The sequence below is a fragment of the Erpetoichthys calabaricus genome, chromosome 16, assembly GCF_900747795.2.
Source record: "Erpetoichthys calabaricus chromosome 16, fErpCal1.3, whole genome shotgun sequence".
Classification (NCBI taxonomy): Eukaryota; Metazoa; Chordata; class Cladistia; order Polypteriformes; family Polypteridae; genus Erpetoichthys; species Erpetoichthys calabaricus.
The window spans coordinates 43,894,024-43,910,167 of NC_041409.2; the positions used below are offsets into that span (position 1 = coordinate 43,894,024).

The following is a 16,144-nucleotide window of genomic DNA, read 5'->3' on the forward strand; positions in this document are numbered from 1 at the left end:
AGCTCCTTCCCAGTCTATCTTGGCGGTGATCTCATCAGACCTGCCTCTACTGTAAAAAATCTTGGTGTCATTTTTGATTCCTCCCTCTCTTATTCCGCCCACATAAATCGCATTAAGAAACTTTCTTACTTTCACCTCTGTAACATATCCCGTGTTCGCTCCTTCCTCTCTTTCTCTAATGCTGAGAAACTTGTAAATGCTTTTATCACATCCCGCATCGATTATTGTAATTCCCTACTGGCAGGTGCCCCTTCTAATCTTATATCACAGCTCCAGCTTATTCAAAACTCAGCTGCAAGAGTCCTTACTCGAACCAGTAACAGCGAGCACATCACACCCATCCTGCTCCATCTTCACTGGCTCCCTGTGTCTTACAGAATCGAATATAAAATCCTACTAATAACCTACAAAGCCTTAAATAACCTCACGCCAAACTCCATCACTATGTGCCTGCCCGCCCACTAAGGTCCTCTGATTCTGGCAATCTTGTTGTACCCCACACTAATCTACACTCCATAGGTGATAGGGCCTTCAGCTGTATAGCGCCCAGACTCTGGAATGACCTACCGAAATTAATCAGGTCAGCTGACTCCATGAATTCTTTTAAAAAACAACTCAAAACTCATTGGTTCAGGAAGGCTTTTAGCTCTACTTGACATTATTAGCCTTCTCTCAGTTTGCTTCTCTGTCAAGATGCTAATGTAACCTGTGTGTGTGTGCTAGACCATCAATTATGTTGTCTGTTTTTTTTTCAGAATTCACTGTCTTAATCTTCTTTATTTATTTATCTGGTTTGTACAATGCTATATACTGTATACCCTGCCATTCTTTATTATATTCTGTAAGTGCCTTGAGCATGGGAAAGGTGCTATATAAATAAAATGTATTATTATTATCGCCACTGCACCTAACTAGCATGTCTTTGGACTGTGGGAGGAAACCAGAGCACCCGGAGGAAAACCACACAGACACGGGGAGAACATGCAAGCTCCACGCAGGGAGGACCCGGGAAGCGAACCCATGGCTCCTAACTGCGAGGCAGCAGCGCTACCCACTGCGCCACCATCCCGCCCATATATATACATCTATGTATTGCAAAGTTTACTGTCAAATAATGCAAAGGGTACGCAACACGTGTTTTGCCCTTATTCTGGGCTCATCAGGCGTACACACTCACTGCACCCCCTCTCGGGGATCGAACCTCGGACGTCAGCGGCGAAGCCTCTTTATGTTGTGCCACAGTGTGTGGTTTGTTTATTTGACAACATGTAGATCGGGGTAATTACATTCATGACACTTGTAGTCTGAATCATAATCTGATTGTATGGGTGGTTACCTACCAGGTAACGCTTGTGGTTGGTCTGCAAGTCGGCAAACATCCGCCACAGTGCCCTCTTCAGTTGCGAGAAGCAGATCATAGAATGTTGCATAGTTTACTGTCAAATAATGCAAAGAGTACGCGACATGTGTTTTGCCCTAATTCTGGGCTCATCAGGCGTACACACTCACTGCACCCCATCTCGGGGATCGAACCTCGAGAAGCCTCTTTACGTTGCGCCATGGCATGTGATTCATTTATTTGATAGCATGTAGATCGGGGTAATTACATTCATGACATTCGTAGTCTGAATCACAATCTGATTGTATCGGTGGTTACCTACCAGGTAACCGACTTGCAGACCAACCACAAGCATTACATGGTAGGTGACCACCCATACAAAACAAAACGGAAAATCAAACACAGTCACTGTTTTCTGCCAGTCTGTCAAGTGGGTTGTCCGATAGCCAAATGACTCCATCTTCTGAGAGTCCGCTGTCGTCACAGACACTGAACAGGAAGGGAAGGAGACAGGTGCCCTCACTTGGGGGTTTGCTGTTCCTGTGGGGAGAAAAGAAGAAAACACAGATAGCAATTTAATCTCGACGGGTTATTACGGTACATACCTTGACAGAACCCAGGAGGAGATTCTCGGACACACATGTGTGACTATATATATCCGATCTATACCCTGTCAAGTAAGTGAGCTAGCCACCATGGCGCAATGGTTGAGGTGCTGACTTCCAAGGTTCGATCCCCGTAAGGGGAAGCAAAAAAGTGCGTACACCTGATGAGCCTCAAATAGGGGTGAAATACGTGTCATGTTTCTCACTATTCTTGCAGTTTGAGAAGTGCCTTGTTAACATGCTGAGCACAACACATCTTGACAGTATCTCTTTTGTGACTGATTGAATGAGGGTCAGTATTCTGTTCATGCAATGGGATTGGACAAAAGGAGCAAATGGGGAAGACTTGAAAAAGACCGGGAAGAGATGCCTGACTCCAGTTCTGATTTTTGTTTATGAAAAGGGAAATAAGATAGAAAAAAAAATCACTTGGAACATCAAAACATTGAAAGGTTTAATGATAAATTAAAAAAATAATTGGTGAGCATTGCCGTCAACATTGTACTTGAGAACAGCAGCAGCTACAACTGTTGCTGAGTGTTGTTAGCGTGCCGGTTGAGTTTTTATTTGGACTAGGATAAACGTTGCGTATCAGAACAGTTTTCAGGCTTAACATTGACGAATCAATGAAGAAATTCCACTCTTCTGGGTTGTGATCACAACCCAAGGCAGAGAACAATCCTTCAATGTCACAACAGAAACAGAGACTGTTGACTTGTGCCAAAAATTTGGACTGTGTTATCAGATGTGGATTCTCTGATGAGCACGGTTCAAAATCCGGGTCAATGTCACTGTTAGTACCCTGCATTGCAGTTTCTTCATCTGGTTCATCTAAGGTCCAATGCCCTAGTTGTTTCGGAATTGGAAGACTGTCATCATGTGGCACGGCTGAAGGCAGATTAGGATATTCTATTGACTTCTTGTTTTTGACAGAGAGACCAGACACATTAGTCAAACAGAAGTAATAGTCCATCACATGGTCTTTCTGTTCTCGCCATATCATCGGAACAGCAAACGGCATCATCTTTTGAGTGCCTCTGAGCCAGGCTCTAAGACTGACAGCACATGTCACACAGCTAATGTGAGGCGCCCATTCCTTGTCTTGATCACCAATTTTGCAACTAAAATACAGATGATAATCTTTATTCACAAGAGCAGTCATCCAATGTCTCTGAGGCTGAAGTGTATGTTCGCCATAGATATAGAAGAATGTATTGCGGCTGTTACGACATTGACGAGACATATCGCTCGACACCAAAACATCTATACCATCAAGCTTATTTACTGTTATATTGCTACAGATACTATTCTTTGCTATACTGATACTATACATACTGTACACACTGACTATCTATATTAACCAAATGAGAAGGATCGGTGTATGCAAGCTACCTTTATAGCACGCTGAGACAGCGTCAAGCTCGTTCAGACCTGCCCAGGCATGCCCAGGATGTCAACTTCCACAGAACAGCTTCCAACCTGGCCTGATTCCATGCCTGGTCATACCCAGGCTGCACAAACCATTGTTGATAAGTCAGGTTACGGGAGTGAAAATATTTAGATACAAATATAAGAAAAAATCATGACAAAACCGAAGATTTCTCTGAAACAGTATGTGATGAGGAAATTTTGATGTGATATTCATGATCAGCACCCAAAAATCTATAAGAAACACCCAATAGTGTTCAAGAAGCAAAAACTTTGTTGTGCAGTGAAACTAGAGTGTTGTATGACATTTATAGATCGATGGATAGATGAGAATAGTGATCTTTGTCTAATAGGACATACAATGCAAAAGGATTTATTTAATTATATTGAAAAACTAGTATTTAAATGAGAGTGAAGAAGGATGACTGAAATATTAACTTTGCGGTGACAGCATCAGTATACTTTAAAGAGTAATTTCCTGTTATCTTTCAGTTTCCTGTTCTGAGGCTTAAGCTGAAAGTTTTTACACATCGCTGAGAGTTAGTATAACTTAACAACTTCATATTTGTTGGACCAAATGACTGTTATGAGCATGAAAGTTTCAACATTCTGCATACTTAGCATCTTCATGAATAAAACAGGTAAATAAATTATCATTTCTTTAAATTATTTTATATATGTTTTATTTACTTTATTGTATTGCAATTACTCTCACACACTTAGAAAGAAACATTATTAAACTTTTTTATTAAAAAAAGTCTGTCTAGCTTGGGACTCCATGTCTTTACACCTCAGAAAAAAAGACCATTATTCATATTAATATTTTTTGAGAAAAGGTCAGTACTACTGCACTTTGTTCTAGTGATGCTGAAACATGAAAAGAAAAGTTAATGGAACACTTTTACTCAAATTATTGTGTTGTATATTTCATCATTTACCCATGGTAAAAGACTATTGCAGTTTAATAGGTTATATTACATCCATTTTTTGCTTCAGTTACTTTACACTTAAAAGTAAAATGGATCCTAAGTGAGTGGTACTGCAACTTAGTAAAGTAAAAAAGCAGCCTCAGTGACATTAAGAACTTCAGGGTCCAAGCAGTCTTAGGCAAAGATATACAAGAACTGAGTGATAAAACTGAGTGAGCACAAACCCGAATAGATAATGAAGTTTCTACAGTCAGCACAGACATGATTTCTTATTTTGAGGGTCACAGCCTAATCAAAGATAGGAGATGGTACAAAGTTCATCTTATTCTCATCAACAGGTACACACGTAACTAGTTTACTGTATGGTAAATATACAGCGTTCTCTCTTTACTTGAATAATAAATGCAATTTCATTTGGCAAAAGATTTCATCTCTTTAACATTTTGTTTTATATTCTGGTATAAATTTCATCAGTTGGCAAACTTGTTTAAACTGCTTTAGAAATAGAAGTCATAAAGTATTTAAGTCATTATTGTTTTTACTTCCATAATCAAGAAAATACCTTACTTGAAAATTAACTATGGCTTCAGTAACATGTAAACTGATGTTGTCTTCACTCACAATAGATGACTGCTACAGACCAAAAAGTGACTACACTCTTGTAGCTGGACATTTTACAATACTTGACCCCATGTGCTTGAGACTATAACTATAAGGCAGTTTAATACTGTGCCCTTTAATGTCAAAGATATTGAACCACTTTGACATACAATTCTATGCTGTGCCACCAAGTTATCATGAAAGGAGAAGGAATAGGATCATCAACAGCTCATGATTATTGTCACATTTTTATTGGCCTGTGTGAAAAACTTAAATGATATCACTTTTTTTAAGATTACTTTAACTTCTAACACTAACAGGTCATTCCCTGCTTTGAAGGCTAGTTATACCATATTCCAGATACTTTGTAATTATAGGCTCTTGACTTCTGCTGGAGTCTTATTTGTCTTTGACATTTCTTGAAAACCTGTATCTTGTGATTACCTTATTAGTTTTTATTAAGAAACGGTAGCCGAACATAATAACAACTTTCTGTATTAGAGGGGAGTGTTTTAAAATTGGTTTTAAATGTAACTTGAAGCCAACGCAAGTTATAGCATGGTATCTCAAAGTTCAAACAGTGGCCCTTCTGGATAAACTAAAGGTGAACACAAACATGTAGAAAAGCAAACTTTACATGTGATGTGTCTATGAATTAATGTTTCTGTGTTTTACAGTATCAATCACTTGATAAACTGTGACCAGTCAGAGTGGAATGTAATATGCTGGGATCTGGTTTTGTAAAATTCAAGCTTTTTGATTTTGTTGTTTGTAATGTGAATTTGATGGTCACAAAATACTACACTGCAAAAAATGAAATCTTAACAAGCCAGACAATCTTGAAAAGAAATAACAGATCTTGTTTTATTTTAAGAATAACTGACTTGAGTAGATTTGTATGTGTAAGATATATAATCTCATTTTTAGAAAATTTAACAAGTTAACAAGTTAAACTTTCTCACTATATTGGCAGATAATTTTGCTTGATTCTAATACCTTTTTCTTGTTTTTTATATATTTTTTCTCATTTTTTCACACTGATTTTTTGCAGTGTACACTTCACTGCACTTCTTGGTAGTTGTGTTTATTGTCTGTGTAAAGCACACAATGCATGCAATAGTGTAACCTCTGTTCAGAATAGAATAGTACCTGTTATTTTTAATTAAAATATAGTTAAAAATGAAAATAAAGAATTTTAATACATTCTTAACAACATTTATAAGTAAGGTATTCAAGTAACTAGAAACAGCCAATTTTAAGTGAAGCTTAGTAATGCACTCATAATAGGTCAGAAAACTTATTTGATAGAAAAATCCTAGATATAAACATTGCAACTAAATTTTAAATAGAATGAAACCAGTGGTTTTACTAATTTGTCCATTGGTCTTGGGCAGGGGTAGGCAACGTCAGTCCTGGAGAGCCGCAGTGGTTGCAGGTTTTTGTTCCAACCCAGTTTCTTAATGAGTAATCAATTATTGCTGATGAAACACTTATTGCTTAAGTGATAGTTTGATGCTTCATTTTAGTGGTCTCGCTTGTTAAGTCTCCCCGCCCTTAATTGCTTATTTCAATCTTAAACAGCTGCATTCAGTGTGTTAATGGCTCCTTATTTAGTAATAAGATGTAAAAGACAAAGCAGCCAGAAGTTCTCCATCTAGCAGCTGGTGATGGCACCCCCTTCTCAACTTGGTGGGTTATTACATATCTCAACAGAGCCCATGAAGAGATCCTTAGACATGCATGTTAAAACGCATGAATGAACAAGCAAATCATATTATACCTACTCACCCATAATGCTGCTCATAAAACAAATTTAGCCCTTCATTTCATGTTTACAACAACATTATCTCAGTTGAAGCTCTTGTTAATTAATGAGTCGAGCAGCATTACCAAATGACTCTTGGGATTATAGCACAAAGTATTCTCAAATTGCCTCAAAACAGCTCAGTCAAAATGACGGGTTTCATTATAGCATCATCATAATTATGCAGTTCTCACTTGCAACGGTTCAGGTGATAAAATTTAGTTTTATGCATCTCAGCCTTTCAACAAATAAATCTTGTGGACTGGTTCAGCAGACATCTGCTATGGTTATTCATCATTGTAGATCGTGTTCATATTTTCATACATAAAAATACAAACAAATGTCTAGTAGTGTCATCAGTATCTTATGTAGCCAAGTAAATAATACCAGCTGAGTCCAGAAACAGTGCATGTGCACAGCCAGGCGTTCAAATAAAATACATTTTATTTTACACAGATACCTTTTTTGGGTCCTTTCTTCAAAAAAGAACTCACAAGTAAACTTGCATATTAATGCTCCTCTACTCTCCTCCAGGCAAGCCTTGTCCTTTACCTTCCAACTCCAACTTACCTGGATGAGGTTTTGTGGCTTATTTTATGCCAAATCCGGGAGTGCTTCTGGTGCCACATGATTACACTCTGGAAGCACTTCCGGGTCAGGTGGAACCTCCTTAACTTTTGTGAGTCCTCTCCCCACAGCTCCCTCTATATGGGATATACAGGGAGAAAGATCCAAGAAGGCACACAGAGAACATTCAAACAACATGAAAGAAGTACAGTGTCTGGGCTGGGATTCAAAGGCATGGCCTCTGGAACTATAAGGCAGCAGTGTAAGCCACTACATCAGTATGCTTCCACCTTAATAACAAAATAAGTTTTATGAGTAGAATACCATACCATAACATTTCCAAAGCAGGATTGCAAAGGACTGGAACCTATCTCAGCAAGCATATGTTCAAGGCAAGAACAATCCCTAGATAGAGCACCAGTTCATTGCAGAGTGAATACACTCACACATTGGCACACATACACACATGCACGTACATATGGGTCAGTTTAATGTTAGCAATCCACCTAACCTGTGTGTCTTTGAACTGTGGGAGAAAACCAGAGAAAAATCATGCAGACACAGGGAGAACATGCAAACTCCACACAGTGAGGACCTGGGATTTGCACCCTTGTCTTCTCACTGCAAGGTAGCAGCGCCACCCTGCTGCCCTGTAGTACTAATAATAATAGTAATATTTTCACGTGTACAGTAAAATTTTTGTTTGCATGGCCAAATAACATGCAATACATTACCACTGTCTGACACCATGAGATAGAAGTTTGCAGTAAAATAGAAAACATCATTTTAACTATTTAGAAAACACAAATCAGCTTAACTGATATACTCCTTATTCCTATTCCTATGCTCCCATTATCAGAAGCCCTGCCGGAAGAAAGAGAAAAAAAAACACTTCAAGAATGAGACACCGAAGAGGAATATTACATCTAAATTCACAATGGAATTCAAATATGAATATGACATTTCTTGTTAGACTTATTAATAACATAGCATAACATAATATTCTAATACCCCCCCAATCAAATTCTGCATTATGTGGGGCCAGAATCCATTTATCAATACTGGATACAAGGCAGCGAAACAAGTACAGGGTACCAGTCTATTGCAGGGCGACCTCACACACACACACACACACATACAAAGGACCAATTTGTAACCCCTAATTGAACAAATTTTCAAGTGTTTAAGGATGTGGAAGGAAAATGTGCATGTCTGGAGGAAACCACACAGACGTGGGCACAAAAAATATATTTTTTAAAACAACATGTAATGTTGTTTAATGGAATTTTGGAAAGTGAGAGGATGCCTGAGGAGTGGAGAAGAAGTGTACTGGTGCCGATATTTAAAAATAAGGGGGATGTGCAGGACTGTAATATCTACAGGGGGATAAAATTGATGAGCCACAGCATGAAGTTAGTGGAAGCTAGGTTAAGAAGTGAGGTGATGATTAGTGAGCAGCAGGATGGTTTCATGCCAAGAAAGAGCACCACAGATGCAATGCTTGCTCTGAGGATGTTGATGGAGAAGTTTAGAAAAGGCCAGAAGGAGTTGCATTGCGTCTTTTTGGACCTGGAGAAAGCATATGACAGAGCGCCTCTAGATGAGCTGTTGTATTGTATGAAGAAGTCGGGAGCGGTAGAGAAGTATATAAGAGTTGTACAGGATATGTATTAGGGAAGTGTGACAGTGGTGAGGTCTGCAGTAGGAGTGACAGATGCATTCAATGTGGAGGTGGCATTACATCAGGGATCGGCTCTGAGAACTTTCTTATTTGCAATGGTGATAGACAGGTTGACAGATGAGATTAGACGGGAGTCCCCATGGACTATTATGTTTGCTGATGACATTATGATCTGTAGCGATAGTAAGGAGCAGGTTGAGGAGACCCTGGAGAGGTGGAGATATGCTCTAAAGAGGAGAGGAATGAAGGTCATTAGGAACAGGACAGAATACATGTGTATAAATGAGAGGGAGGTCAGTGGAATGGTGAGGATGTAAGGAGTAGAGTTGGCGAAGGTGGGTGAGTTTAAATACTTGGGATCAACAGTACAGAGTAATGGGGACTATGGAAGAGAGGTGAAAAAGAGAGTGCAGGCAGGGTGGAATGGGTGGAGAAGAGTGTCAGGAGTAATTTGTGACAGACGGGTATCAGCAAGAGTGAAAGGGAAGGTCTACAAGGACGGTAGTGAGACCATCTATGTTATATGGGTTGGAGACGGTGACACTGACCAGAAAGCAGGAGGTAGCAGAGTTAAAGATGCTAAGATTTGCATTGGGTGTGACGAGGATGGATAGGATTAGAAATGAGTACATTAGAGGGTCAGCTCAGGTTGGACGGTTGAGAGACAAAGTCAGAGGTGAGATTGCGTTGGTTTGGACATGTGAAGTGGAGAAATGCTGAGTATATTGGGAGAAGGATGCTAAGGATAGAGCTGCCAGGGAAGAGAAAAAGAGGAAGGCCTAAGAGAAGGTTTATGGATGTGGCGAGAAAGGACATGCAGGTGATGGGTGTAGCAGAACAAGATGCAGAGGACAGAAAGATATGGAAGAAGATGATCCGCTATGGCAACCCGTAACGGGAGCAGCCAAAAGAAGAAGAAGAACATGTAATGTTGTCAGATGACCAAACAGGACATTTTTCTTTCCCTTCTCCAAAACCTATTGAACCTACTATAAACAATTCTTATCAACTGAGATGGACACCTGTTTTTATCAGGAATACTCGACTGATTAAAGACATTGGATATAAAAAGAGGAATAAGTTCTTCTGATAATTTTATTTTTTTACTGTTGGGGAGACCTAGTTGTGTGTACATGAACTGTGAAGAGAATTTTGGATAAGTTATTTTTTAATTCTGGCCTCAGTTAGTAATTCTATATGTTGTGTTCACATAAAATTTAACTTCCTTCCTTTATTGCAAAGTCATACTGTCTTATCAGATCTTACAACAACAGACATTATGTTACTGTGGCTTAGGCTTTGTGGGCGCTAACAGTAGCTGAAAGTCATCACAGCTGCTGAAAGGATCTTATCAAATGTAGTTGGTATCTAGTGTATTTAAAAGCGATTTATGCTTCTCTTAACTGGGCATTTATGGTCCTTCTCCTTAGGATTTCTTCCCTGAAATTTTCTGTTTGGGGCTACAAAGTTTTCTTATTCTTGTTTGGATATCATAGTCACTAAAGTGACTAGTGCTCTCACTCAAAACAGTATTTTTTGAACTGTTGTGAGAATCTGACATTCAGGTTTGCACAAAGGTATAGGATGGCCTGTCTTATTTCATTGTTAGAAGGCCTTTTATCAAATTTTACTCTTAAACATATTTGTGGGAAGTCGGCCTTGCTTATATTTATGAAGCAAATGGGAGTAAAGGAAGCTGAGGTTTTCTTTCTGTTTCTCTTCCACTTGTTCTTTAAAGGTATTCAAAGACCACAGCATTGGTACACTCCATCTGGTAAACTTGAAGTGAACTGGTTACGTTCCTTTTTAAATTCTGGCTCTGACTTGTTGCAGTGTGACCCTTAGCAAGTCACTTAACTTACCTATGCTCCAACTATAAATATTAACTGAAAACATATGCATTGTATCGTAAACTTATAAGCGTCCTTGTATAGAGACTTCAATCAAAAATTCAATAATAATAATAATAATAATAATCTAGTTTCATCCAAACAAGCACTATCACTTTCTTCCAAGTGTGTGCGTGTTTACCCTACCTTGCACCTGATGCTTTCTGGGATGGGCTCCAGCTGCCAAGTGACCCTGCTCTGAATAAAAGAGGTTTGGAAAATGGATAAAAGGAATATTGTTTTAACAATCTTTTGCCCATTTTCCTCATTTAGTAATATTCATGAGACAAATATGCTTGAAATTAAACAAAAATCATTACATTTTTATTTGTCCTTTGTTGTTTGTGTCTTTAGACACTAGAACGCCATATCATAATAATCATCTTTTAGTGCCCCAGTATGAAACTGATTTTTTGATTTGGGTTGTCAAATAAAATGTTTAAGAAACCTTGCTGTAAAGTATCAAGATCCAGTAGCAAATATTCCGTTTTGTCAGATTCAGTAACTGTTATCAGCCTTAATGTTACTGATCAACTACTGTATATCAATTTAACTGTACTTTTTCAGTTTTTCTTCTCCTGGATACTCATTTTGTTTTTTCACCATGAAAGTGTACCTAGAAGATATGAGGCCAATACAGACTGGTGCTGAGACTTCTTTAAGCTCATTAGACTTGGTATTGCAATGTTATTTACCATATTAAAATCTTAAAATATTAAAATTTTCTGCACCATTATTCCTTTATTATTTCTGTATTGTTTAACTTCCCAGAGAGGTTTGCACTGTATATTAATGTACAGAAGAGATGTATTTCATAAATGAGAGGGACAGTTAAATGTTTCCTTTGTTTCTGTTTTAAGCACTGTTGAGTTACTTGCTGGGGGTGAGGAGACAGAAACAGTTCTTCATGTGGATCTGATTGCATATAAATTATGGGAAGGTAGAATAATAGGACTGGGAAAGTACTTTAAGATTAGCAAATAAAATTAAAAATGAAGTCAACAAACAGCCAGAGCTAATACTTAAAAAAGGACACGTACACATTTTAGCATAAATTGAAATAATGAAAAATTATCCAAAAATAATTTTTAAAGATGGCTCAGCTGTAATAGGTACAATATATCACATATTATCCAAGACCATTAGCTAGCTGAACTCGACTTGTGAAAACTGTCTTCAGATATCATATCACGCTGCAAAGGTTTATACACTTGAGAAACAGCTTAGGAAACGAAGAGATGTCAAAGTGAAGGAAGATCTAGAACTAAACTCCACCTTTTCTGAAATATCAACAATCCATTCATTTCTGAACACACTTAATTTAGCTGAGAATCTTAGAGAAACAAAGAAAAAACCTTTGACAACAGTCCATTCAATCTGACCTTTTTCACGAAATCCTGTTCACCACATGTTTCAGTCACTATTTGGTGAGCTACATTGCTAAGTTCTCTATATTTAGAATTACAGATTTAATGACTGCTGAGAGTAGAGCACTTGACCAAACAAAATATTTGTTCTTTGAATAGATTTTCCAACCCCAGCATATAGGAGGCCTTTAGTAAAATGGTAAATAACTGTTAATTGCAGATTTTCTCCCAGATTAGGTGAAAAAAGTTTACAGTTTCTCAGAATTTAACAGTGCAGAAGACCTTAAAGAACTACAAATAGACATTTGCTTACTTATTTGTTATGCTGTAAAGAAATCTATACCTTGGTTTTATCTTCTTTGTTTTTCTTGGTAGATCTTGAACCAGTTCTGGGTGAATGTGAACTGTCCTTCCTGTCCATATAATAACCTGTGTATTGGTCAACTAGCTGGAATTAGTAGACCTCCAGTTTCTATATTTAACTGGACTTGACCAAGTAGACATACTTGGGCTTCCGGTTTCCTTTAGGGGTGTGTCCATCTCTAGATGATTATGATCCTCCCTTAAAAAGACACAGGGCATATTCTGAGGCAGTCGAAGTTTTCCATCCTTTACCCTTTTTTCCAATCTTTCAGCTTTTTCTTCTTGGGACGCCTGGATGAATTGTGACAGCAGTTTTTGTCTCTTGTCAAAAAATAAAAAAATGAGTGTTTGCTTGCTTTAGTCTCTTCTTATGCAATTTGATTAAGGTGGGATAAATGAAAAATACAATAGACATTAAAATATTGCAACAATTTTGCCAAGAACAGGCCATTGCATCCATAAGGTCACCAATTTTATTTTCCCAGATTGTGTTAAATACCATTAAGTTATGATTTGAAGGTTCCTAAAGTCCTGCTCCCTACCGCACTATTTGGTAATTTATTTCATATATCTGTGTTTTTTGGTGTGATGAAAACTTTCTAACATTTGTGTGAAATTTACCCTTAACAATTTTCAAAACAATGTCCTGGTGTTCTTGTTAAAGAATTCATCTTTGATAACAGCAAGGATCCACTGCAATAATTCCCTTCATTGTTTCAAATGCTTCCATCATATCACCACTTAATCTCAATTTGCTTAAACTGAAACCGTACAACTCCTTCAATCTATCTAATGTATAATCTCTATCCCAAATGCATTCTAGCTGAATCCACACCTCCTAACTAGGACATGCCTTCTTATCCAGTTAAAGAAAATTTGAATGTAAATCCTGTTTTACATAAGTGGTGACTCAACAACTTTTTTGGTTTGCTTGACCTTCCTAATGTGTACCTGTTTATGTTATACTCACCCCCATCTCTATTAACCACCCATGCTTGTGTTATTAGTATGATTCAATTATGAAAAGATCTATATAAATTCAACTTTCTAATTTGTAATACTTCTAGCATTAAGACAAGCACATTTTAATGTCTTTTTTACTGTAGTTAGTCTTTTTGATAGTGGACAAGAGTTTTAAAAATATATCTTGTATAATTGTAATTATACTATTGTGTGTCCTAAACCTGGCCTATCCTAAACTTCCTGCCCATCACACATATTCTCAAGTTACTTATATACTTACACAATACACTGATGCCTGTCTGGTTCAAATGTAAGCATTCTCAGCAGAACAAGTCCCATCTGTTATAGGAGTTCCAATATGCTGTAAACATATGCCCCTCTATCCTACAAGAAGATCTGAGGCAACTGTTAAACCTTCTGATCTCCTTAATCTTTCCTGGACTGATGTTTGGTACTGCAGTATTACATAGAAGACCACCATATCAGTTTCATTCCTCAGATTGACAACTGACTTTTTAAATTTGGATGGAAGAATTGACAGCCTGCTCTTACATATGTATTTGTTTCAACATGCAGAATTAAAACTGGTTTCAAGAGCCTTGCCACCCTTCTAAAAAGGTCTCCCACCTGTGAGCCTGGAAGACGATGCATCTTACAAAACTTTTTGTCTCTGGAATAAACCTGTGTCTCAGTTCCCAAATGATGAAGTCACCAACATTCAATCCTTCTCCTTGCCATCAGAGGAGTGGTTTGAAAGGTGAACCATTGAGGCACTTATCCTTGCCTATCACTGCAAAGTTAGAGTCACAGTTCAGCTCCTCCTAAAAATGGTTGAATGCCTGTCCTTGGTTAGTGTGTACCTGTTGATCTGCAAATTTCTTACAGAAATGCAGGCTAGTCACCTCCTCCTCAAGTCCAGCAATGCTGAGCTCGAGGTACTGGATTGGATGGCATCTCCCATCTTTCAGCTTTTTCTACTGTTACAGGAATTGTCAAAAACAAAATACATCTTGCACAAATATCAGGTAAACTTGAAGATGGTGCAAATACACAAACAGAATTTATCATACCTTGCATATACTGTTTCAATTACTAGAAGCAATATTTATATACAAACTCAACCATAAGTCCACCATGTTCTGAGCTTTGCTGCTTTCCATCAGCAATTTACATGATCTAGCGTGTTTGGAACTTTAATTTTTACCTTCCAGCACTACTATCATGGTCCATGAAAGCACTCCCCTTAATATATTTTCATGCGTTAGGTAACAAATACAATAATGTTCGTACAATTCCACAGAAGACGGGTTCCAGTGCAAGAGAATATTCACTGTTGTTTTATATGCTGCAGTTCACATTGTGGAAAGACCAGCCTCGGCACAGACAGATCAGTCACCGTTGGTTCAAGCACCACACATGTTTTATTTACACTATTTACAATTAATAAAGTCCCGTAAACAACCCAGTGTCTCAACACCAAACACCCTCAAGTCTGGGCCTCTTAACAGTGCTGCCTTCACTGCCTCCACTCCTCTCCTCCGAGCTTCATCCTCTTCCACCTGACTCCAGCTGTGGGCTTTAGGGAGGCGGCCCCTTTTATGTCCACCTGGACGTGCTCCAGGTGCCTCCTGATGAACTTCCTGCTGCACTTCCTGGTGTGGCGGAAGTGCTGTATGACCACTCAGAAGCACTCTGGGTGTCCCTGGTAATATTTTCGCCAGCACCTCCGGGTGTGATGGAAGTGCTGAAATCCAGGGCTTCACAGTCTTCTGGGCATCCCCTGGTGATGACAATGGGCCCTATAGGGTTGAGCTTCCATGTTCAGTTCCCGTGGCCCCCATACCAAACCAGGGCAGCTGCCCTCTCGTGGTCTGGGGCAGGCATAGTTGATCTCCCGATCCTTCTAGGTGTCCCGGCTGAGCACCGCTCCCAGTCGCCCGCCACAACATACATCTGACTTGTTAACCAAAGCTGGGAGATCTTTGTGCCCGCAAGTTGAGCTCTGTCAAGGCAGGGGATGGGACAGCAGGCTGCTTGCTGCTTCTGCTGCTCAACGCATTTACAAAACAAAAGATGCCGATGGACAGGTGTAAATGGATTTATGGTGGGCCAGGATTACAAGTTTTTTCGTAGGCTTCGGGAATTCTAGTGTTAAGTGTGGGAAAGGTGGCCCCTATTATAGAGCACCCAGAAGTGCTCCAGGTGTTCCACAATCTCTTTCCAGCCGCAGCCCTACTGAGGAGGGCTCAGACATTCTACATGTGTCACCTGGCAGTGACCACAGGTCCCAGCAGGGTTAAGCTTCCATGTACCAAACCCATGGCACTGTAGCCAGTCATGGGAGCTGCCCTCTGTTGTCCCAGGGGAGGTATTTCCCTGTGCAAGCTTCTTCCCCCAGCCTTCTGCTACAACTTGCAGCCAATCTAAGAAATAATTGCTCTCAGTTATAGATTAATGTCCTTAAATCCACAAACATCAAACCTCATTAACAAAATAAATTTATTTATTGAAAAAAAATTCAGTGGTGTTTTGTATTTATTAGTAGGAAATGAGAATCTTAGTACTAGTCTGCGGAGACTGTAGAATGATACACTTTGATGGTAGCACCA

General features: G+C 38.8%; 1 protein-coding gene across 2 annotated transcripts in view; it reads left to right on the forward strand.

Moving 5' to 3' along the window:
* The first annotated feature begins 3,897 nt into the window (after window positions 1-3,897).
* Window positions 3,898-16,144, forward strand: part of LOC114666985 (SLAM family member 9-like) — a 35,077-nt gene continuing 22,830 nt past the window's right edge. For both annotated transcript variants that reach the window (XM_028822044.2, XM_028822045.2), the window contains exon 1: window positions 3,898-4,013. In XM_028822044.2, coding sequence (XP_028677877.1) covers window positions 3,950-4,013 — 64 coding nt within the window. In that variant the 5' untranslated portion in view covers window positions 3,898-3,949. The remainder of the gene's footprint in view (window positions 4,014-16,144) is intronic.